Consider the following 25,863-nt stretch of genomic DNA (forward strand, 5'->3'; position numbering starts at 1 on the left):
CACTGGGGGTAATGTAGGCCAAACGAAATATAGCCAAATACTGGGGATCCGGGGAGGTACCTGGGCTTACTGATTGGTGCAGGGATCTCGATGCAGCGATGCTGGCGGAGAAAGTGGTGTACTTGAACCGGGGTGTCTCCGGAAATGGGGCAAAATCTGGGGGTCCTGGAATGAATATAGGGGTTATCTGTGTGATCCACCATTGACCGATGGGGAAAGCGACTCTGATTAGGGGGGGGGGGAGGGTTCGGGGGCATCGAGTTGTGTTCCAATGTCCATGCAAGTCTGATGTTTTTTATCATTGTAACGTATGTAATGACACTGATGATTACAATGCATAGTCGTATCCACTATATGTACCGTATGTCTGCCATATGCCCTGCCAATGTTCTTAATAAAAAGACATTTAAAAAAAACTAAAATTGTTCTCCTTTATAACAACACTCTATACTTGGCTCTTGTCCCATAACTTCTGACAATGAGAATAATACATCTATTTACTCTACCCTGCTTCGTACTGTTGATGAAGGCCTTCATGACCTCTCAACTTCACTAATTCTCAAGCTGTAGCTAAGCCGAAATTACTGAATTAGAATCGCTCAGACCGTGTTTCAACCAGAGCCACAATGCACTGGTAACCCGTAGCTGAACAGATTAAGTTTACATTTTAAGCTTTATCAGACAGCAAGGAAATCACAATCATGCAGACTTGCGCTTCTTGGTAAACCATCTTTTGGGAAAACCCAAGTCTGTGAACAGGCCCTTTTCTGTGACTGTACCTAAATGATGGATTTCTGCACTGTCTGCAATTCACCTTGACTCCTGCCCCCCTAGATTAAAGAAGGCTCTGAACACCTGTCTGCATGCTCACTGTACAAGCGCTATGTATCATCATGCTGTTCTTGGTACCAGGAAGAGTGTGGGTGACTTTTGCACTCTACAAATTCCAGAAACTGTTGTGTTCGAGGCATGTGGGCTGCTAAATTCATATCTGATGCATAGATCGCCACCTAGTGTTGGGTCCGGATGATTGCACATTGTTGTCCTGGAAGAGTCTTCGAAGTATCACGAGATAGGTGGCTCCTCCCCTGGACTACAGTGCGCATGGGCATCGGCTCCATCCCCAGATTGTTTTTTTCCGCCATTGCGTTGGGATGTGATTTCGACGGCTCCCTGTCGGAATCGAAAAACCTTCCTTCTCAAGGCCAAAAGGCCTTCGGTATTCGCGTCGGTATTGTATGCGAACGGTCCCGAGCATCGTCTGACTCTTCCGGTCAGATTTCAGCGGAGTGGTTTTACCCTTCGCGCATCGAGGCCCTGTACTCGCAGCAAGACCCCGACGGCTTCAGCATGGAACGGAGCCCGTTCAAGCGCTGCCCCGTGTGTGGGTCTAAATACCCACACATCGACGTGCATCCAGTTTGTAATAGATGTCTTTCGCCGGACCACGACGAAGACAACTGCATGGCCTGCTCCAAATTCAGGTCAAAGAAGACGCTCAAGCATCGGCGCGCGGCGCGACTTGAAGCCTTCCACGCAGCCCCGGCACCCGACGACATATTCGACGACCCCTCAGACGAAGGCCACGGCCATCAACTTCAGATCTCACCACCATCGACGGAGGTCGAGGCGGATCCAGAGGAATACATCGAAGGACAGAGCCAAGACCTTGAATACGTCGAGGAGGTAGGGGACGAAGAAGAAGTCTATGGGGCCGCGGAAGATAGCTCAGAGGACGAGCTATGCCCCGAAAGTTACTCGACTCAGGCTCCGGTCACGGGATCGCCACTCGGCCTTACCCTCGACCCTGCACCGATATCCCCAGCCCCGCCTTCGGGCCCGGCTACGGATACACCGGAGGAGCCACCGTTGCGCGTATCGAAACCGCAACTATTGCTGTCGACGGCGCCTAAAATGGCCGACATCACGCCGAAAACGAAACCGAAACCTTTGGTCTCCACGGCTCCGAAAATGGCCCCCAACTCAGCAAAAGCGAAACCGAAACTTGCGGCTTCGACAACATCTAAAATGGCCGATGTCCAGTCCAAGCCAGCAAAGCCGACTCCGTCTTCAACTCCGTCAGCTTCAAGCCACACGAAGTCCAAGAAGACTGTCGACACATCGGCGCCACAAACGGTGGCTAAGGACAAGTCCTCAAAGAAGGTCGTCCATCCCGCCTCGGCGCCTAAGGCCCAAGATCCGACGACCGGAGCCGCTACTCATCGGCACACGGATGCCGGGTCGGCATCGCCGGCGTCGGCGCCTACACCGACCGCAAAGCAGCGTCCCGTGGGAGGCCAAGAATCATCGGTGGCCACTTCTGCTACGCCACAGTCCTCCGAAGCAGACAAACATGAAGCATCGGTTATCAAACCCTCGGCTTCTTTTACAAAACAGGTCACCGACTCCCTCAAGAGAATTCGGGAGAAAGCACAGACGTCAACGTCTACCGCATCATCGGATCCGACACCGGTGGACATACCGGCAAAGTCGTCCTCCAAGCGTCTCTACGTCCTGCCACCAAAGGTGGCGCCCAAAGCGTTTGTGCCCAAAATGGTGTCGAAGAACGCCGTCACGTCGGAATATTCGACGCCCAGTCCCAATTTGCAGCGGCCAAAGGCGTCAGGGGACAATTTAGAGCATTACATCGATGCCAACACAGGGAACTTGACACTTTATAAAAGAAAGATCACTTCCCAACCTTTAGAAGCTTTTGTTATTCCACTGAAAAAGAAAAAACAAGCACAGGACATACCTCCACTTGTTGAACCTCTTCAGCCTCCACCAAGGAGGAGTCCAACTCCTTCCCCCCACCACTCAGGGGGTGAGGATGAAGAACAAGATGACCAATATAATTTCCCTACTGACAATGACCCTGATGTACACCAGGACCCATATGATGACGCTGGGGACCAGGACAGCCATCAAGTAGTACATGACCCTCAGGTTTTTGGAACACGTACATCACCTACTGAGGACTCAGCAGCATTCACTGCTTTAATAGAACGGGCAGCTGCAACTCATAATGTGGACATGCACTCTGACCCGGTGGAGGAAGATTTCCTGTTTGACACTTTCTCTGTCTCCGAAAGAACAGTCAAAACACTCCCCATGCTGAAAGGTGTCCTTAAACATGCACCAGAGATCTTTAAGGAACCAACAAGAGCAAGAGTGGTAAACCCACGTATTGAGAAAAAATACAGGCCAGCACCTGGAGACCTTGCTTATATTCGGGGACAGTTGCCTTTGGACTCATTGGTGGTCGCGAACGCCCGCAAACGGGCCAACTCCCAAACAACGGGTGAAGCTCCTCCCCCAGACAAAGAGTCGAAAGTGCTTGAGGCTTCTGGCAAGCGGGTGGCTGCGCAGGCTGCCAATGTATGGCGTATAGCAAATACACAAGCACTACTGGCGCGTTACGATAGGGCGCATTACGACACCCTAGAACAGCTCCTTCAACATTTACCTGATGAGTATAAAGAAGCAGGCGAAATGCTCATTCAGGAGGGGAAGCTCATATCAAATGCTGCCATTAAGTGTGCACTTGATGTCGCGGACACAGCGGCTAGGGGTATTAACACTAGCGTCATGCTGAGGCGCCAAGCATGGCTTCGTATATCTGGGTTTAAGCAGGACATCCAGACTACAATCCTCAACCAGCCAGTCAATCCTAACAGACTGTTTGGCCCTGATGTAGACACCACACTAGAAAAGATTAAGAAAGACAACGAGACTGCTAAGTCCATGGGGGCTCTCCAATCACAACAGTTCAGAGGCAACACTTTTCGTCGCTCAGGTGCGCGTAGTGGTACCAGAGGACACTCGGGACAACAAACACAATTCGCAAGGGGTGGTGCGCAATCCTCCTACCCCAAGCAAGGTAGAGGGGGTTACCGAGGTAACAATGCCAAGGGCAGAGGCAGAGGAAACAACAACTCACGTTCCTCTGCCACCACCAAACAGTGACTCCCTGTCGCTGCCCCCCGACCATCCAACACCTGTCGGGGGAAGACTACAGCAGTTCCTGCCAGTCTGGTCGTCCATCACCACAGACAGGTGGGTGAGAAAACTAATCCAGTACGGTTATTGCTTGGAGTTAACATCCACTCCTCCCAACATCCCCCCGAGACAACGTCCTATGTCGGCAGAGCACTTGCACTTATTGCAGCAGGAAGTGCTAGTAATGCTGCAAAAAGGAGCAATCGAACTCGTGCCAGTGGAGGAGGAGGGAACAGGGGTCTACTCCCTGTACTTCCTCATCCCAAAGAAGGACGGATCGCTCAGACCCATTCTAGATCTGTGCCCCCTCAACATGTACATGCTGTCGGAACATTTTCACATGCTGACACTGCAACAAATCCTTCCCCTTCTAAACCAAGGGGATTTCCTGGCAACCTTGGACCTCAAGGATGCTTACTTCCACATCCCACTCCACCCATCCCACAGAAATACCTCAGGTTCACCATTCTCAACAAGCACTATCAGTTCAAAGTCCTACCCTTCGGAGTGACTACTGCCCCCAGAGTGTTTACGAAGTGTCTAGCGACAGTGGCGGCGCACCTCAGGAGACAACACATACATGTCTATCCGTACCTCGACGACTGGCTCGTTCAGGCAAAGTCGGAAAGACAGTGCGCCTCACACATGTCCCACACTATTCACCTCCTTCACAGCCTGGGGTTCTCGCTAAACTACCCAAAGTCGCACCTTCAGCCAGCCCATGTGCAGCAGTATCTGGGCGCGACCATAAACACCCTGACTGCTATAGCTCAACCAAACACAGTCAGAATCAACAACATTCAGTCGCTGATCCAGAGGTTCAGACCGCAACACTCCCTGCCAGCGAGAGTGTTCATGCAGTTGATAGGCATGATGGCCTCCTGCATCTTCATAGTCCCGCACGCAAGGTTGCACATGCGTCCCCTCCAAGAATGCTTGGCAAATCAATGGACACAGGCTCAAGGACAACTGACAGACCTAGTGTTGGTGACCGGTCGGGCATACAACTCTCTGCATTGGTGGAATCCACACAACCTTTGCAAGGGACGACCGTTCCAGGAGCCTGTGCCACAGATTGTCCTAACGACGGACGCATCTCTCCCAGGGTGGGGAGCGCATGTGCTCCACTACACAGTGCAGGGACTATGGTCAACCCAGCAACAAAGGTTGCACATCAACTACCTGGAATTGATGGCAATCTTCATGGCGCTCAAGTCCTTCACAGTGCATTTGTGCAACAAGGTCGTGTTGATCCGGACGGACAACATGACAGCCATGTACTACATCCAAAAGCAGGGCGGTACTCACTCGCCACAGCTGTCTCATCTGGCTCAGAGCATGTGGAAGTGGGCCATTCAGAGGAACATCTTCCTCATGGCAGAACACCTCCCGGGCAAGGACAATCAGATGGCGGATCTGCTCAGCAGATACAGCCATCAAATGCACGAGTGGGAGATTCATCCATCAGTACTCCACCCGTACTTCCAGCAGTGGGGTCATCCAGAGATAGACCTGTTTGCCACAAGGGAAAACGCAAAATGCCAAAGCTTTGCCGCCAGGTTCCCTCACCCAGACTCGCAAGTGAATGCGATATGGATGAACTGGTCAGGCAAATTTGCGTACGCTTTTCCCCCAGCGCCTCTCATTCCGCTGGTGGCAAGAAAGCTAAAGCAACACTCGATGACTCTCATCCTGGTTGCTCCAACATGGGCACGCCAACCATGGTACACCACGTTTCTAGAACTTTCCGTGGTACCGCATCAAAGGCTGCATCTCACACCCAGGCTCTTGACGCAGAACCATGGCGACATTCAGCATCCAGATCCGCAACAGCTCAATCTGGCGATCTGGCTCCTGAGGTCTTAGAATTTGGCTACCTCAACCTGCCTCCGGAATGCATGGACATTATCCGAGAGGCAAGAAAGCCCACAACCAGAGCTTGCTATGCAGCAAAATGGAAGAGGTTTGTCATTTACTGTACTAACAACAATATCAACCCGCTAGATGCATCCATCCCTAACATCATTTGCTATTTGTTACATCTTTACAAATGCAATCTAGCGTACGCTTCCATTCGGATACATCTATCCGCCATAGTGAAGTAGTGTGGCTCACTGGTTAGAGGCGGCAGACCCGAGAGCAGAGGACGGCCCGGGACCAGGGTTCGATTCCCGGCGCGGCAGGTTTCTGGACCAGGGTCAGCGGACTCGATAATTCTCTCGCCTCGGTGCCCACTCTGATCAGCGTTCACACTCGGCAACTCTGGGCATTAGCTTGCCTCATCTTCACTAACGGCCCCACCAGACCGCCGGGGATGCCTGGTCTCACCCTGGAGATACCCATTAAGGGACCATCTCTCAGGGAAGCCAGGAAGGGTTTCGCAGCGGTCGAAGCGCCTTGGGACCCTACGGGTAAGTAGTGCGCTATATAAATGCCTATACATTTACATTTACATAGCGGCTTATCTCCAGAATAGGCAGCACCTCTCTGTTTTCAGGGTGCCTGCCATTAAAGCCTTCCTCGAGGGACTGAAGCGAGTCATCCCTCCAAGAACTCCACCAGCTCCAGTGTGGAACCTCAATGTAGTCCTCACTAGGCTGATGGGCCCACCTTTCGAGCCACTGCACTCCTGCGAAATTCAATTTCTGACGTGGAAAGTGGCTTTTCTCATTGCTATCACGTCGCTCAGACGTGTTAGCGAGCTGCAAGCGCTCACAATCCAAGAGCCCTTCATCCAAATAAATTCTAACAGGGTAGTGCTCCGCACTAACCCCAAATTCCTTCCGAAGGTGGTGTCACAGTTTCATATCAACCAAACTATTGACCTGCCTGCATTCTTTCAAAACCCACAAACCGTGGCGGAAAGAATGCTTCATACACTAGATGTTAGGAGGGCGTTGATGTACTACATTGACAGGACTCAACACTTTAGAAAGACACAACAACTTTTTGTTGCCTTCTCACCACAGCACAAAGGCAACCCCATCTCCAAAGCAGGGATAGCCAGATGGATAGTTAAGTGCATTCAAATCTGTTACCAAAAAGCTAAGCGCACTTTATCAATACCCCCAAAGGCGCACTCCACACGCAAATTGGGGGCATCCATGGCGTTCCTAGGGAACATTCCCTTAGAAGACATTTGTAGAGCAGCCACTTGGGCTACACCACACACGTTTACCAAACATTACTGTGTGGATGTGCATTCCAAACAGCAAGCAGCTGTAGGACAGGCTGTTCTCAAAACACTTTTTTAAGCTTCTGCAGCTGGCACGGGCAACCGCCGTTAATGGAGGGACTGCTATGTATTCTATGCATCAGATATGAATTTAGCAGCCCACATGCCTCGAACTGAATATGCTACTTACCAGTATGCATCTGTTCTTGGCATGTAGGGCTGCTAACATTCATATCGCCCGCCCTCCTCCCCGGTGCCCGTAGCGGCTGCAGACACTCTCTTGCATTCATCATTAGCATGGACATCATTCACACTATTTAACTCCATCTCTGCCACAATGGCTAAAAACAATCTGGGGATGGAGCCGATGCCCATGCGCACTGTAGTCCAGGGGAGGAGCCACCTATCTCGTGATACTTCGAAGACTCTTCCAGGACAACAATGTGCAATCATCCGGACCCAACACTAGGCGGCGATCTATGCATCAGATATGAATGTTAGCAGCCCTACATGCCAAGAACAGATGCATACTGGTAAGTAGCATATTCATTATGTTCAAAAACCTGACCACAGAATCCAATGTTTTATTGGGTCAGGCAAAATCTCCAGAATGTTCTTTCTATGTAACATATGTAAGCGAAATGCACATGTGGGGCTGGGCACAATTTTTTACTGAGTATAGCAGGTCATTAAAGGACTTGACCCGGCCAAGGTACGTTCTACATTGTTGTAGGTTTGCATAGAATGTGGCTGGTTGCCAATCACCTGGCTGACTTTCTGAATACCAGGGTTGACAACCTAAGTGAGTAATTTTACCACAGCCGGGCACGCCTCCGGTGGATCACTTCGACCACTCGAGATAACACTCATCTCCCACTTTTCTCTGTCTGCCAGTATGTAGCTCAGGGAACACAGGGAGGAAAGTTTCAGTTGAGGTGGTGTTTTTCCGCTACATTACGTGTTTTCCTCAAATACCCTTGATTCCTCAACTCTTGAGGAAGATTCGCCTGACTGAACCCAAATAATTTTCTTTAATCTGACCTAGTCAAGAAGGGTGCAACTTTTCTTGTGTCTCTTAATTAGTCTACTGGTATAATCTGGCAGGGAAAACCTCCTCTCACAGGCGTAGGGACAGGTATTGTATGTCAACCTTCATACCTGGTGTTTGGACAAGGGCACCCAAGCTGCTTCCTGTTGCTGCTTTAGATGGTCCATGTTATACTGTCAGCTTGTTGCCTCTCCACAAAATCAGTCTATCTTGAAGATTGGAGACATTTATCCATCTGGGTGTGGAGCAGAATGTAGACCTCATGATGGCATGGCTGTCAGAAGTTCTTAGTTTTGTTCTATTACCTGCCCAGTTGACTTGTGCAGTGGGCTCTGTCAAGGGATACAATCCTCTGTTGTTTGTATTTATTTGCCTTCCAGATAAGCCATACTGCTCCAAACCCCGTGTAGTGATCCGGTTCTCGAATGGATTGACACACATGTTCCCACTATTTGTTATGCCCCAAATAGGATTTGAACTTTGTTTTGATTTTTTTTGTTTGTTTAATTAGTACTCCCTTTGAGCCCCTTCTTAGTTGTCAGTTACAAATATTGACCTTCAAGACTAGTATTCTTGTGGCTATTACCTCAGTGAAATGCGTCAGTGAGTTGCAGACACTGAGTTTTTGCCCACCTTTTACATGCTTATACCTGTACAAACTGATCATTAGGACTTAAGCATCTTACTTCCCCAATGTGTGGACACCTTTAAATATGGGGCAGTCCATTACCCTGGCTTCTTTCTACCCTCCACCTCATCGCCACAGGGGAAAAGGAGAGGCTTTGTTGTCTGGACCCCGTAGGGCAGTTTGTTGTTATAATCCGGGAGATCAAGTCTGAGTGCCAGCTCTTTGTAGGGTATGCAGTCCACAAAGATAGCAAGGTATTCCAGAAGAAGATGTTGTCTTGCTCGATCATTCGGTGTATACAGATGTGCTAGGACAAATAGGATTCGCCTGAGCAAATGCACTCTTATTCCACCAGAGCAAAGTGTTACACTGCAGCGTTGGCTAGGAGTGTTCCTGTGGCTGAGATTCGTAATGGAGCGGTCACAAGCTTTCCCTCTCACTTTTTCTAGGTGAAGAGGGATTACTGTTTTTCACGCTCTATGCTCTTCACGTCTAACAACTCCTTCAGGCCATCCACCTTCATAGAGATACTACTATAGAATGTTTTCTATATGTGAGGAATCTGCAGGTGGAAGTATCCATCAGAAGTACAAGTTTGTTACTTTCCTTAACTATCTCTCTAGTGGATACGCCATTACCCTGAAGATTTTTCACTGATTCCGTCCTCCTCATTCTGAAGGATGATCATATACCACATCTTAAAAAGGTTCCAGTCTAGCTGTTTCAATGCACTTCCACGATTGAGCTGTCACTTCCTCGCCTCTAAGTCGACGGGTACAGCAAAACTGGGCAGGGAACTCTGACGTCGGTGCACCAAGGTGGTCTCTGTATGGCTATAGTTACATCGCTCCAGCGAATTGTTCGGCACAGCGATCGAGGCAGCTCCCCTGATGGTATGGGAGATCTATGAAAATGTTATGAATTATTCAACAGGTCAGGAATGTGTAGGTAGATAGTATCCACAAGAAAGATTGGACTGAAGGGAACATAGAGTTTTGCTTTTCTTTAGTGATCCACCTTTTTACTCGGGTATGTTTTCGGAGGTGGAGGGATTGCAGAGTGAGTATGATGATGACAAAGATGTGACTCTCCTATTTACTTCTCCTTCTTTACAGGTGGTGGATTCCGGGATAGCCTGGCAGACATCTCTGATGAGCTGTGTCCCAGCTCAGCCGACTGCTCATTACCTCTCCCCTTTTTTGTACACACATCAAACCAGGTACATGACTCTTTCTCCTTCAATAACAATTTACCCAGTGATGCAACTTAATTTTGCAGGCAGACTCTATTGATAAATTATAGTTTTGTAACACTTTCCCATGTCAGTCTGGTTAACTCGGAGCTCTAGTTACAGACTGAAAAGCACCCAGTTTTATTAAAATCTTTATCGTTGGGTGGTCACATTACGCAAGGGTGTTATTTGTGAAGGGTACGTTTACTTAGGGGTTGGGTTACTTTGCACAGCATGTGTAGCTGTAGATACACATACTGTCCATACTCCTGCCATATGTTGTTTTGCTCAGAGGTCATCAACTTGTTGTTCTCCAAAGAAGTCTCTGAGTCGCAAGGTATAAGGATTCCACCTTTCAATGGTAATGCACATGGACATCAGCTCCATTGTTATGTTTTGTTTTTTGCTACCGTCAGGTTTGGGTGTGTTTCACCAAGATCTGGGTCAACGCTTTTGGTGTGATCTTTCCATTCCATTCAGATAGTCTTTCTCCATCGCTTTTTTACATTTGTTTTCTCCTTCCGCAATGTGCCCTAATTATTTTGTTGTCTCCAAGCAGTCCACAAGCGCTACGAGGCCTTAGGGTAGAATGCGCTATACAAATATAATTTCATTCTATACAAATATAATTTCATTCATTCCTTCTCATTTCGGTTCATCATGCTCCTCTCGTCCGATTCGATGACTGACACTTCTTCCATGACCTGCTCTGGGCCTTTTTCCTGGCAGTGCAACCACAAGAATGCCCTGTGCACAACGGAAAGGACTCCATTCAGAAACTGCCCACAGTGTTGCACCAAGTACCAATGGGTTGACCTATACAAGCTGTGTACTATTTGTCCGTCCCTGGAGCACCAGGAGTCCTCCTAAGAAGCTTGTCTTGGTTTCTGCAGCAAAAAGACTCTTCACTACCATCGAGACAGGCGACATGCATTTGACTCCATGATGAAGCAACAAGGCGACTATACACCGAATCTCTTCAAGGTACAGGACATCGAAGCCTATTGCCGTCTGAGGCACGGGTCTTCTCGCCGGAGGCCAGCTCAGGCCCCAACGCACAGATTGTTGAACTGTCTCATGCACCTGCTCACCAAATCGAAGATGGATGCGGTCAGTACGACCTTCTTCATTCTCAAGCATGGTACCGAACCGAGGCCAAGCACCGCCCTTGAGGGGGTCAGGCGTGAAGCCAGATACTGGGCTTTCGTTCCACTACTGCTTCAAGACCATGGTCGGCACTAACACCATGCTTCGGACCCGGCACCAAGCCAGCTACCAGCAGCAAAGAAAATCCTGATTCCCCTTCTGACTGCACCCTCGGCGCCCGGATAGAAGACTCCTTTGAAGCTCTCTTCAGCTCCAAAGCCTTCAGTACCAGAAGTGCTCAGACACTCTGTGGTGGCAAAACTTTTGGCAACCAGGACACAATCTTCTTTCAACTCCGAGGAGCAGGAACAGTCTATCCTCGAGCAGCTGTAAGAGGTACTTGACTCCCGACCCAAATGGATCCATATCCACCCTGAAACTGGTCAATCTTGCTCACCCGTCACCTAAGCCCAAGGAGTCTGTTCCTCCAAAAGGGAAACTCACATTTGAGGAAGCCCTCAACCTGCAACCAGAGCCAGTGTCTAATATGAGTAGGAGACATGACAAGTTTAGCACCATGCCTCATTCTCTCCTTCCTTCTCTACTTCTCCTCCTTCTGTGCCTCCCCTCACTCCCCCTAGCTTTACTGCCTCTTAACCTCTACCTCACTCCCCACAGGTATCACCACATTCTTAATGGGGGTACAGACCCTGATCTGTATCCTGCACGACCATCACCAACTGACGGCACCACCTGTTATCATCAGGTGCTCAGCAGAGCTCAACAGGGTTGCCACCTACCATAAAGTAGAGATGCACAAGGCCCCAGAGGACAATACATTCCTCATGGCAATGCTCTCATCCACCCAATGCTCCAAGCTGTATCTCCCGTGCTCAGTGGCATGATGAAGCCTGCTTTGGATATTTTTACGGAGCTGATCAAGACCAGGGTTATCACCTCGATGATAGATAGTAAGTACAAGGCTTGGTCCTTGCGTACATCAGGTAAAGTTACAACTAGATTAACTTGTGTTTTACAACAGCCGTAAACACCTAAACGCGCAGGTTACAGGTGAGGCACCTCTGCTGGACAAGGAGAGCAAGAAGACCCATAATCATCGGCAAGTTGTTCGGCTTGCTTTCCGGTTAACACAGGGTGCACTTGAATGAAATGGAGGATTTCCTCCAACACCTCCTTGACTAGTACCGTAAGAGAGGTCAGGACCTCGTTTCCAAGGGTAAGCCAATCTCTAACACCTCCATCCATTGTGCCATTCATGCTGCTGACACCGCAATGCACTGTATCAACTCTATTACCCTGATATGTCAACATACATGGCTGCGTGCCTATGGCTTCAGGCCAGAGGTGAAGCAGCATTTGCTCAACCTGCCCTTCAACAGAAAGCACCTTGACCTCTTTCCAGAGGCTACAAACTCCGTAGACCACTCCCTGTTGCTGCTTCCGTGGGGACTACAGGGGTAATCACTCCATGGGCAGGGGCAAAAGAGGTCCACCAAAGAAAGTGCCCCAGCAAAGCAGTGACATGCTTGTGTGTCTCCCAACCAGGCCACACCCCACCGCACAACGTCGGAGGACGACTCCAATGTTTTTCCTCATGGTGGGTGGAAATCACCTCAGACCAATGGGTCCTCTTCACCAGTCACAAGGGTTAATGTTTAACATTGGGTGTCCGACCTAGACTGTCACCTCTGCACCCGGCCGCCCCTGTGCCGCTGGTGGTGCGCCTTTGGTCCCACTTGAATCTTTCCCGGTGCTGACTTCAATCTCCGAAGACTGGATTCGTAAGTTGTGTACTTACCTGTGAAAGTGCCTTCTTGTTTTCCTCCCATGGGTTAAGATTGCAAAGCTTGAACATTGCATTAAGTTTACAGTTTTTAAAGTATAAAGTATTTTTCTGAAAAAACGTACTCCATTTTTTGCAAACTTCTTGATCTTAAAATAAATCTTGAAAGAAGCTTATTTTCTAAAATCGGTGCGGATCTCCTTTTTGAGTCGCGTGTCATTTAGTAGTCACTGTATCTATAACAAATGTCTTATCCTCCTCGGTATTAGACATAAGGTTGCTCACCCACACTACCACCAAGAGAGCACTTTGGGTTTACATTGAGCCCTATACACTTTGGGGGAAATCTCTGGACTCTCTGCATGATATAACCACTTAGTGGTATACCATATACAGAGCCCTCTTCCTACACTGCTCACTGTCCGTTTCTCCGGTTCATAAGTGGTCAGCATTATCAATTCATAGTGCTGCCTTCAGGGGTCGCCACTACGCCTAGAGTGGTCACCAAATGTCTTGCAGTCCTGGAAACGCACCTCAGGCACACTGACATCCACGTCTTTTGCACCTCGACGACTCGCTGTCATCTCCGGTGCTTAGCTCATACCTAGGTCAGCCTAGACCTTCATGGTCTAGGGTTCACTATCAGTGCCACATAATCGCACCTCCAGCCTCTACAAACCCGTTCTTAGGGCCAGTCCTCAACTCTTTATTTGGGAAAGCTTTCCCCAGTCTAGCAAGAGTTCAAGTCTTCCTGACGTTGCTCACTGTCTTTCAGCCAGATCGTTCGGTAAAAGTCAGAACAGTTATGCACCTCCTCAACACAATAGCCTCTTGCATTGCCATAGTTCTTCATACCAGGTTACATATGCACCTGTGCAGGAGTGCTTTGCAGCACAGTGGTCAAAAGCACAGGATCACTGAGAGGCTCTAGAGTTGTTCTTGGGCTGCACTCATCGCTCAATGCTGTGGTATAAAACCAGCAACCTGTTGCAGGGAGGCCCCTTTCTCGCCCCAGTTCCACAGGTGACCGTCACAACTGACTCTTCCCTCTCCGGGTGGGGGATGGAGGGTGCACTTGCATGAGCTCATTGTCCAGGGTCTATGGGCTCCCCACCAACAGTCTCCACACAGTGGCGGCTCCTCAGCTAAGGCAGAGGAGCATCGCCTCACTGCTCGTGCAGCAGTGTAAAAAAAATATGATAATAACAGAAGTTATCTCTGTTATTATAAAAAAAATTCCACCCGGGTTGAGATGGTTTCCCGTAACGTTCAGGAGGAGTGGTTGCTGCACACTTCAAAAGCGCAGGACTGCTTGGACGGCCGCCTCGTGCTGGCCAAGCAGTCCTACGCACTTTACATGTTCCTCACCAGGCTGCATTACATAGCCTGATGAGAAACATGCAAACCCTCCCAGGTCCTGTCTGAGCACCAAGCTACTTTGCTCAAACCAATCACAACGAGAATGTAAGTACGTTTTTATTTTGTAATGCCCCCGTGTAACCCCCCCCCATCCCTCTACTTTTGTTCCCTGCCAGCCACTACTGTCTCCACATCAACTACCATGAGTTATTGGCCACCAACTAGCTCTCCCACATCCATAACAAGGTAGTCCTCATTCGCACCGAGAAAATGACTGCCATGTACTATCTCTTGAAGCAAGGTGGGACTCACTAACCACAGTTGTCCATGCAGGCTCAAAAACTTTGCAGACCTGCTCTGCAGGATGCAGCTATAAGTCCACAAGTTGGAACTCCAATAAAAAGTCCTAATTCTGTATTTCCGCTGTTGGGCTTTTCCCGAAGAACATCTCTTTTCCACCGCCGAAAACCCAAAATGTCCATGCTTCGTCACCAAATACCCAAACCCGCAGTCGGTAGGAAATGAACAAAGGGGGAACTGGTCAGGGACGATTGCCTACGCTGTTCCTCCTCTCCCACTTCTTCCATTTATGGTTTTATATCTTTGCCTTGAAACTCACCGCGCCACACGTCTCCTGCTCAGACCCCGGTCCACCACAGCTGTTGGCTGTTTGAGTGTAGGGCGGACCGGCAGAGCGCGACATGCCCCCCCCCCCTTAGTAGCTTTGCACAAGCATTCAGGCTTATCTTAGAGGCAGTGTGTAAAGCATTTGCGCATAACCAACAGTAATACAGAGTAAGCACTACAAAAGGACACCACACCTGTTTAGAAAAATATCCAATATTTTTATATACTGAAGACAAGACCAAAAACGATAAAAATCCACAATACAGTACTTAAAAATCTTCTGTTAATAAAAAAAAAACTTGAAAAACCATTTCTTGATGTCGATAGCTCCATCCAAGGCTATCACGGAGTCGTGAGCAAACCAATCCACACAGTTCTGACTGACCGCGGTGTTGCGGGCCAGCTACGGTGTCGGAAAGACCTGCAAACAGTACCTTTTAAAAATGCAGGGCGTCGGCGACCTCTTGTTGAACTTCCGAAAGCACAGCGTCCGCAGGCGTCTGTTCCGGAGGTCAGCGCAGGAGTCGTCGGGGCCCTCGAGGTAAAACACATTGCAGATTGATCTCTTCTCTGTTGGAGTCAGAAGCGCTGGCGCCGGCAGGCGTCGGGTGCTGCGGTGCCAAGTGCAGCGGTGCGGCGTGCAATGCCCTCAGGTCGCGGTGCGAGGAGCAGCTCGGTGGCGGCGTCAGAAGGTGTCATCAGTGAGACCAGGGTCGCGGTGCGAGGTGAAGGCGGTGCTTGTTGCAGTAATGGCAGGTCATGGTGCAAGCAGCTGCGTCGTCATGGCTGAAGTGCTGTCGTCTGCTGACAAACTGGAGTAGATGGCGCCGGCGTCAGTAGGCCAAGGCTGCGGTGCCTTATGTAACTTTACAAGCGGTGCCCTCGAACCAATGTGCAAGCAGCGTCATAGATTTCAGCGTGGAGCAGCATCATCGGGGACATCAAGGTGTCGTTGTGAAGCAAGGCGGTGCAGAGTGCGGGGCTCACAGGTTGCAGTGTGAGCAGCAGCCCGGTGGCAGCGCCATCATGCATTTTCGGTGAGACGAGGGCGCCCTCTACGGTGCCTTCAGGACACGGAGTCAGCAGTGGCATCGTAGACGTCGTCGGGTGGCTTTTCTTCTGTTGCAGCACAAAACACACAGTTCCCAGTGCTGAGGGCAGAAGAGCTTAAATTATTTTCTGTTCCTGAGACTTCTTGAACAGGGGGCCAGCTCTACCTCAAGCCCTTGGAGAAACTCACAAAGTAGATTGCAGAAAGTTCCCCCCAGTCCTTTCACTGCCCAAGACTGAAGCAGCCACTGCAGTCCAACACAGCAAAGTAGTAGTTCCTTCTAACAGCTTCTCCGGCTCTTCTTTTTGGCAGTCTTCTTGGTCAAAAGAGTTCTAAATTTCAAGGGTCTGGGCCCCAATATTTATATCCCAAAATCCTTTGATCTTTTAGGCAGAGAGTGTCTGTGCCGCGCCAGAACCAGTTCTGCCTTCTATGGTGTGACTTCCTGGCAGGAGGTGGAGACAGCATGGTCAGAGGCATGCCCTGACCTATTCAGCCCTTTCCTGAACCACCTAGACTATCTGGAACCACTCCTGCTCTCCAGCCTTCTGTCATCCAAAACCCAGGCAGGCAATCCACATTCCAGCAGTGGCACACAGGAGGACTGAGGTAGAAAATACCTACTTTTTAAAAGTGGTATTTTCAAACACAGAATGTAAAAATCACCTTCACTAAAAGATGCATCTTTAGATTCGGAGTTCAGGCATACTAAACTTTATTTTCCTACCCAATTTCCCTGGCAAATTATGCTTATAAGATGTCATAAACAAACTCCCCATTCTGTCCTATGGGGAACAGGTAGCCTTGCAATAGCGAAAAACTAAATTGGCCGTTATTCACTATCAGGACATGCCACACACACCAGGGCATGTCCTACCTTTCACGTACACTGCACCCTGCCCACAGGGTACCTTGGGCCTTCCTTAGGGGTGGCTGACATGTAAGAAAAGGAAAGGTGAGGGACTGGCAAATGTGTGCACTGACTCGACATGGCAGTTACAAACTGCGAGCAGACTCTACAATGGCCGGTCTGAGGTACCTTTTCCGGGCTACTCACATGGGTGGCACAATCAGTGCTGCAGGCCCACTAGTAGCATTTGATTTACAGGCCCTGGCACACTCAGTGCACACTACTAGGGACTAACAAGTAAATCAAATATAATATCCAATTATGGAAACACCAGTTCATAACACAATTTACCACAGGAGCACTTGCACTTTACCACTGATCAGTAAAAGTGCGCAGAAACACTACGCCAGCAAAAACAGAGTCAAAACCGGGAGGTCAGAAAGCAAAAAATCGCCAAAAGATGCCAAGTCTAACACATGGTGTAGACAAAAGTGAAAACAAGAGCAGACCTTACAGTCCTAAGCCAGGGTGCATTATATTACATGTGTGGACATAACTGCATAAGCAGATATGCCCCTGCGATGTGTAAGTAAGTCGATTCATAGACATTGCAAGTGAACTGGGAAGCCGTCTTAAGGATATGTACTGGACACTGGTGAATGAGTTCCTCAGCTACATGATAGTTTTTCTGAAACCAAAGATGTTTGGTATCAAACATCTTGTATTAATAAACCAACACTGGTTCCAGTGATAGATTTATTAATACATGCACCCAGACGGTACCTTAGAGGCACCCCTTAAAACCTACTAGTGTGCTTGCTGACTGGTACAGTCCAGCCTTCGCCACAGACATCTTTCGGACTCCATAGGAGGTGAGAGCCCCGCATTCAGAGGTCAGGAGTAATGCTTGCACTGGCAGGAGGTATTTACACCTCCTCCAAACAGTATGGCTAGCTAGCAGCATATCAAGGCTGAAGGCTTCAAGGCCAGAGACTTCAAAGACTTTCCCACTTTTGATATGCGACCCCTACATCCCCCAGACCTGGGAGATGCCACCCCCTGCCCTGAGGCCCATTTTGTACCAGAACAGGTGGGAAATTCGTATGTGAAATAGGCGTGGTGCACCCCCAGATCAGTCACACCCCTAAGTTGAACTTCCTGATGGACCCACTGGGACAGGGTTACGCCCATTTTCAATTTGTAAAAGAGTGTATGTAGCATCTTTCATGGACATAAATCTCTGTTTGTTAAGTTAAAAGGCAAAACCAAAGATGACGCGTTCAAATAATCCCAAGGAACTTTCCCCATCTTAAGAGTTTGTAATGTCCATGCAAACAGCATTACTGAACGCAATTGATTCTGTCCACGATACAAAACAGACACATCATCTTATACAATATCAACAATACTGTCCAACGTGTAAATGCGAGAAGAAAGTGTGTTAATACTATTATCAACAACATCAAGGACTTTTTCTAAATTAGCCTGGTCTGTCTCCCTTAAACGGGAAGCAGCCACAATTTGAGATAGCTTCCATATTTCATTATAGGTTGCGCAAATAAATTGTTTCGATCGAGCACCAGCAGGCCCCTTGATAAAATCTGTCAAACCAATGTCATCTGATAATAATGACAAATTATGTTTTACTGACAACAGTGTTGAGTGGTTTAACCAGTTTTGACATAATTTACCAACAGAGTAGGTGGTAACCGAATGGGAGTTAGTAAAACGATTTACCAACAGAGTAGGTGGTAACCGAATGGGAGTTGGTAAAACGTGGATCAAGCCTATCCTGTGTATAGCCAGGGGCCTTGTCATGGAAATGGAGTTGGCAAGCATCCGAGCTGGTCTGCCAAACCAACCAACCTCAGGGGTCTAAGGCAGAAATATTAAAAGTAACATTTTGAAACAAGGATTGCCAGTTGTCAATGGAATAATCAGTATGATTGGTCCAGTTCAGATATCTAACGAGAGCAGGAATGGCAGGGGCATTAATATGCTTTGAAGTAGCCAATCCAAAACACGTAGTCTGATTGACCGAATCATTAAAAAATAAAATTTGAGTCGGGATGAGGCATGCGCGACGTAAAGTTTCAGTGCCCCGCACCTGCCAGGATCTAGAACCCCACACAGATTTAAGATCTACTGTGGCCTTCCACTGATCATAGCCACCCACTGACAATTCATTAATAAAGGATTGGGAATACACTAATTTGGTGTGGGTGAGCATCACTTTAGGATTGGACAAAACATTTAATTTAAAATAAAATATTTCCGATTTGGATTTATCAAAATCTGTAAAATATATGTAAATCTTTTCAAAAACGTGTTTGCCCGACTCCATTTGAAGGTAGCTCAATGTTCCCACTGTGTGTAATTGAAAACATTTCTAAATGTAATAGCTTTATGCAGGTAATGATGGCCATAATGCTGGTAGCAAAACAAATCCGCATACTGTGCAGTATTCAAATGCAAATCTTCAGCATCTAATGCAGCATAATACTTCAAATTTGAAAACAAAGATTGTTTTGCATGTATATCCCAATCATCAGACCGTATAGTGTGTTTCACTACATCCCCCATGGAAACACGAAGTACATTTGGTACGTTAATTATTTCTGTAGGGCCATGAATTTGGAACTCCACTGCATCTCAAACTATGCCATCCACAACTGGCCAGGCGGAGATGTTGACAAAAGTCAGGTCCCTTTTCATGATGTGAGAAGGCGAATGCGGGGCCAAAGTTCCATCAACCTGTTTCACAACAGAGCGTTCAGGTATGTAGTGACCATTTATGAGAAGGAAAAAGAATGTCTCAAATCCAATTGACATAAATAGAAAAATGGCAAAGCGGACCATCCAGATTTATGTCCAAGGCAGAACCAAATAAGTATTTTTAAACCAGACTACAAAAATAGAGAATTTGGTAGGGGTCAATGATAATGTAGAGTTCGAGTCAAAAGAGAAATGTGACTAGATAAGGGTATCCGGTTGCAAACCAGGCAATGACTTGGTAGTGGGATAAGCATACTCTGTTTCTTCATTTAGACTGGAAGTAGGGAGATTTAGCAAAGGGTTAATGACAGAGTCCATCGCTATGGCAGTGTCACGCTGCGTGGCGTCAGAAGCGCCCAACACTGGATTCCTGGAAATCGCCGGACAGAAGATGCTAGTGTTATACTAGTCGGCCAGATGATGTAACTTGACATTGTCCACAGAGATGTTTCTGTTGCCTTTCCGACCAGGAAGTGGGGGTAAAATGACTGTACAAGTTCTCTTCACGCCAAGCACTGGGACAGGTGCACGATAAGAGGGGCCAAACTCTTTCTTGTTCTCCATCTTCTCTCGGACCAGGTCTCCGACTTTGGGTAGACAGCCGACTACCAGAATCTGCAGTGCTGCATCTGTGACAGATGGTAAATGTTCCTTTGCAGGACTGTCTCAGGTCTTTTGTAGTTTCTGTCATATAGCAGAATGATTATCTATGTCAAAGGTTGTGGCAGCCACCGCCATGTCTAGACCATCAAGGTCCGGTACACACATTTTCATGCCAAAGAGCATTTCGTACGGGGACCGCCCACCCAGACATCTTCTAGGGAGATTTAGTGCACGTTGTATGCTATAAAAATGGGCGAATCAGTTTCTGCCAGTACCTAAGACCCTAGCTATCAAGGATTGCTTTAAGTCACGGTTCATTTACTCCACAACTGAATTACCATCAGGTCTGTATAGAGATGAAAATTTGACCTGTACTCCCAAAGATCTCATGGCCTCCTTGTACGCCTTAGAGGCGAATACTGGACCCTGGTCTGAATGGAAAGTGCCACATGCAAAAATTCCCACAAAGACACTCAAATCCCTGATGGCAGCTAGAGTGTCATCACTGCATTGTGTTCACACCCAAAGAAAACGTGTGAACGAATCAACTGCAACTGAATGAATTTATAGGCAGTATCTGAAGAAAATGGACCGCAATGATCCAAATATACACATTCAAAAGGTCTATTAGATATACCTAGCGGTGTTTGTGGTGGGTGTGTTACCGTAGATGGCTTAATATGTTGGCAAATGTCCCACGAAAGCACATAATTATGGGTTTGTTTATGTAAACCATGCCACCAGTAACGCTGCTGTAAAATAGAAACAGTCGCAGACACTCCAGCATGGGCCGAAGCCAAGCCTTCGTGTGCAGCTGTTATCAGTGAAAGTCTGCGGTCCCCGTTGGGAATCAACCGGTCATCAACGTCATCAATCCTCACATAAGGAACTTTATCGGGACTTGAGTGATAAGAGTATCTCGAAGGGAAACCCTGCGGGTAATTGCCACCCTTCTCTGTAGCAGCAATTGCTGCCAAGATGTCATCATCAATCTTATTCATGGATCTTGTAACTGGCGCAACTGAAAGCGTGGCTACTGCAGATTTAGCTGCTTCATCAGCCAAACTATTGCTAACCGCGTGTATTCCTAGGCGCTGGTTGCTAAGAATATGAATTACATGTGTGAGAGGCAAACGTTCTTTAAGATCTGTGACTTGAACCCAAAGATTCTTATGCTTAATTGCGCTGCCTTTAAAATCATGATAGTCATTTTGAGACCAAAAGAATAAGTAGTCATTGAAAGACTGAACACAGTAGTAAGAATCACTTACAATGAGAGTAGTCGCATTCGGATCTGCAAATTCAAATGTGAGCAACAGGGCGCGCAGCTCAGCTAATTTGGTGGTACATTCTCCTAGTGCCTGAGTGTGTACAACACTTGACTTGAACTCTCTGTTCACTATGGCACCTGCCACAATTGCGCATGCTGCTGAATAAGATTGCTTTGACCCTGTCGCCGGTTGAGCTGAACCGTCAGTGTAAATTATACAATCGTACTCCTCCAATGGACGCATTGACAAAGGAGCAGGATGAACAAATTCATATTGTAAAAACTCCTGTATTTTCAGGGAGGAGTCGAAGATGAAGGTGACATCCGAAGATGTCAATGAAGTAACCCATTGTATCCAACGTGGATGTAAAGCTTTTGAGTTTGGTACACTTTCCTTTGTCACTGCTTCTAGAGCAGGATATGGTGTCACAACCAAAATGCGCTTTCCCTGTGCCAGTGCGTGCTCCTTCAGGATCGCCATCTGGACAGCTGTCAAGATCTTCTCAACAGTGGAAAACCGCAGTTCAGCCGAAGTGTACAAATGTGACTTGCAAGCAATTGGCACTGTCGCCTTCATTAAACGTCAAGTATGTGAAACCCACCACGCCTGGCACGATATGTATCACCAGGTTAGTGTGGTTATCGCGTGTCAACAAGTATTTAGATTCAAGAAGATCAGACTGCAAAGATTGCAGGATAGCTGAATGTTCCAGAAGCCAGCAGGCTTTTGAAAAAGTAGGTTGTATCAAAGCATACAATGGTTTGATGCGCTGGGCATACTCTGGAATATAGGTTCAACCGAAGTTTAAAAATCCCAGCACAGACTGGAGTTTTTTTCAGGGTTGTGGGAGGTTGCAAACGTGCGCATTTCTCCAAGAAGTGAGGCACCAAGCCTCTACCTTCATTATTGAGCTCGTAGCCCAAGAACAACACTGTGTGCAATGTGTGATTTCGCAAAGTTAAACTTATAGCCGTAGTCCGCAAACAAAACTATGATGCGGTCCGCTCGACAAAGATACGGCCATAATTCGTCGTCCGTGAGATAAATATCATCAACGTACGAGTACGCATCAGGGACTATCCCGTCTAACAAAGAGAAGACTTGGGCGGCAAATACATCTGAGCTGTTCTTATAGCCCATGGCCAAATGCCTGAATTGTTCCTGTTTTCCGCCGGCAGTAAAACCGGTCCATTGACTGCTGGATAGAAGAGACCTAACAGTGGGACCTTCTTAGAAACAGCACCTAACAAAGAATAACCCCAATTATTAATTGGTACCCCTAATATTTAAATGTGGGTTCGTGTGCACACTGAATAGCACCCACTGTAACAGTGCTAGTTCCCTAAGGAACTGAATCAATTGAACATAACAGCACAGGTGCACCACACCCTTTGGCATTTGAGTTATACTTTCAATAAGTCACGGAGAATGAGGTTCCTCGTTTTGATTTCTTTATTTCAAAAAGGGTGAAGCACCATACAGCGATGCGTTTCGTCCCAAAAAGGGACTTCTTCAGGGCTGTTAAATACAAACATATAAACAAACATACATAAGACGCATGTAAAAACACATATATACAAATATATGTACAAAACAATGTATATACATATATATATATACATATTGAACATCTAGTGTTAAAAACAAAACACAACAATATGATTTCTTATTTTTTAAATCCTGTTGTGTAAATTTTCTGCACATATGTACAAACATAAGCAGACAGAGAAGCATGAACAATAATATATGGAGAAATATGATGTTATAACATTCAACATATTTAAATTGGGTTACAACATACCCATTGCATTTAGAAACGTCATCTGATATATCAACAAAAAGAACGTGGGATTTCAAAGAAACAGAGGCAAAGAGTAAAAATGCAGATATATAGAAAAGATGTGCGCAGAGAAGAAGGTGTTGTCCATGGAGGGTAGGGGGGCGTTGAAGCCGATAAGAAAAGAGAAGAAACAATGGTGTCACTTAAGAGTAACCGCGTCCATAGGAGACAGAGAGAGGTCTCAGCCTCTATCCCTTCCCCCCCAACATGTTATGCAAAAGATATCCCCCGCCCTATGCCAGAAAGATCAAATGAAGACAGGGCAAACCTGGGCACCAGTAACCAATTATAGATGATTAATGTAGTTCAGCAGTGAAAGAGGAAAGTGTTTTATCAAAACAAGAGGCATGGAGAGAAATCTAGGGAATCCAGTCAAGAATGTACCTTCTGCTAAAAAAAAAATTTGACTTCGAGTGAAGACGGAAGATGAAGCTCTAAAGGAGTAGCACCGCAACAGACGAGAAAGGCTTGTCTCATCCGATCTAAAGGTTAGACAAAGTGATGATCAGTAAGCCTCTGCATATAAAGCGCACTGTAAGTTAAGTTAACTAGCTGTATGGGATGAGGGTAAGGCATAATCCCACTTACAAAGGTCAAAAGTTCCAAGTAAATATCTGGTCAATGTATCCGCTGTCCTTCAAGAATGTGGTGTGATATCTGTTGAGTGGTATCTGTTGATCCAGAGATTAAATACAATTGCATGCAGTAATTGGTCTGTAAGGATAAACGTGGCATCGTTAATAATGCCCCTGAAGGGGTCTGGGCTCTTCATCTAGTCCGATATAGAAAAGTCAGAGTGGTCAGGTATGTTAATACAGGACCACTCCATAACACTTGTGGGACCCCATATACAATCTAATCTCCATAGAACATAATAAAGAAGAAAGCCTAAGATGTATAACCAAAGGTAAATTAGATAAGCCCCTTAAAATTTGGGGTAAACATGTATATGCTTACCTATCTGTTATCCATATTAGAAATGTAGTCCATCAATGTGTAGTCAAAGATTAAATAATATGGGTTTATTGCCCCAATCTATCAGGTTCAAAAGAGCATACAAATTATAGGATATATGCCCAAAATTTCTCAGAGAGAGGCAACCTAATAATCAGAGAGAGGAACAGCTAAGCATCACCATTAATATGGTGGATCTAAGAGATCATACACCCTTGAGCCTCTGAACCAGACATGTTGTGCTGCCAAAGGGTCAGCGAATGGTGCCGATAAAAAGCGCCCGTATATCAAAAGCTAGATGATAATAAAATGTCCTAAACAGTACACCACATCTATCCACCAAGGTTATAATACAAAAAACGTAGTAGAAAGAACTGCCACACCTAAGCCTCTGAATATTACATATCACACCACCACAGAGAAAGTCTGTGTTACTGATAGGATGTGCCCTTATCCCAAAAGAACTGAATGATAATCCAAGTCTTAATTAATACCCTGTATCTAACTCCCAAAAATTGCAAAGCCAAGGATGCACAGATGTATACCCATCCTTCTTCCCAGCGTTACAGCAATGAAACCTAAATTGCACGTGTAACCACCCAAACAGCCTGAGTCAAAGTGTAAAAGTAATTTTACCAAGCAGTCTACAACCCACATTGGAGTTCAGAGTCCCAACAGCAATGAAACATAAATGGCACATATAACCACCCAAACAGCCTAAGCCAAAGTGTAAAAGTAATTTGCCAAGCAGTCTACAACCCACATTGGAGTTCACAGTCCCAACGAGAGTCTTACCGGTATATGATAAGTCCGATCGGTAATAACGAGTATTTCCCCTGTGGTGACAGTGGCGCATCCTCCGGCAACGAATGGAGTCTGGAACTCCCGTCTTCTTTTAAAGTACGCCCGACAGCGAGAAAAAAGAGAACACCTGTGATCTGCTGGCTAGGGGAAGTCCTAGCTGGTCACGTGACAATACTAGCGCAAGTGGCGGACATCTTGTAACATGTGAATGTATTCGACTTGCAAATGATGTTGTGGCCAAATCCGATCTAAAACTCCCAACTGGGCAAAATTATAGCATAAGGCGACAGTGACCTTTCAGGTGACAGGTTGTGACTAAATAAGCTGTTGGAAATATCAAGGATAGTTTTATATTTTTTATGAACAATAGTGTCCCCTAGAGCAGAACTATGGGTATTCTGAACCGCACAGGTGCGACAATGAGAATTCAAATGTCGGTAATCCAAAACTAAGCGGTACGACCCATCTGGTTTGGTTATGGTAAACAGAGGGTTATTCATCGGTGACACACATGCCTCAATAACTCATTGATACTCCAATTGATATAGAATCTCAGAAACTGGAACTTTTGCCTCCCACCGGATGGGATACTGAGGTTGTGGCTATGGCATATACCGTAATTGTATCTCATGAGGGGGAGAATCTTTATCCCAGCCCACCTGAGTACAGGACAGTGCTGGTGCAAGCACCAGAGCCCACTCTTCTGCAAAAGCCTTTGCATGCTCCTTGGAGACGTTATGTGAAAAACTCGGGATTAT

General features: G+C 47.0%; 1 protein-coding gene across 1 annotated transcript in view; it reads left to right on the forward strand.

The window, feature by feature from the left end:
- HECTD3 (HECT domain E3 ubiquitin protein ligase 3) overlaps positions 1–25,863 on the forward strand; it is a 329,773-nt gene that overhangs the window by 205,891 nt on the left and 98,019 nt on the right. Inside the window, exon 13 of the mRNA XM_078671763.1 lies at positions 9,966–10,069. Coding sequence (XP_078527889.1) covers positions 9,966–10,069 — 104 coding nt within the window. The remainder of the gene's footprint in view (positions 1–9,965; positions 10,070–25,863) is intronic.

Source organism: Lissotriton helveticus, chromosome 1_2, assembly GCF_964261635.1.
Source record: "Lissotriton helveticus chromosome 1_2, aLisHel1.1, whole genome shotgun sequence".
NCBI classification, from domain to species: Eukaryota; Metazoa; Chordata; class Amphibia; order Caudata; family Salamandridae; genus Lissotriton; species Lissotriton helveticus.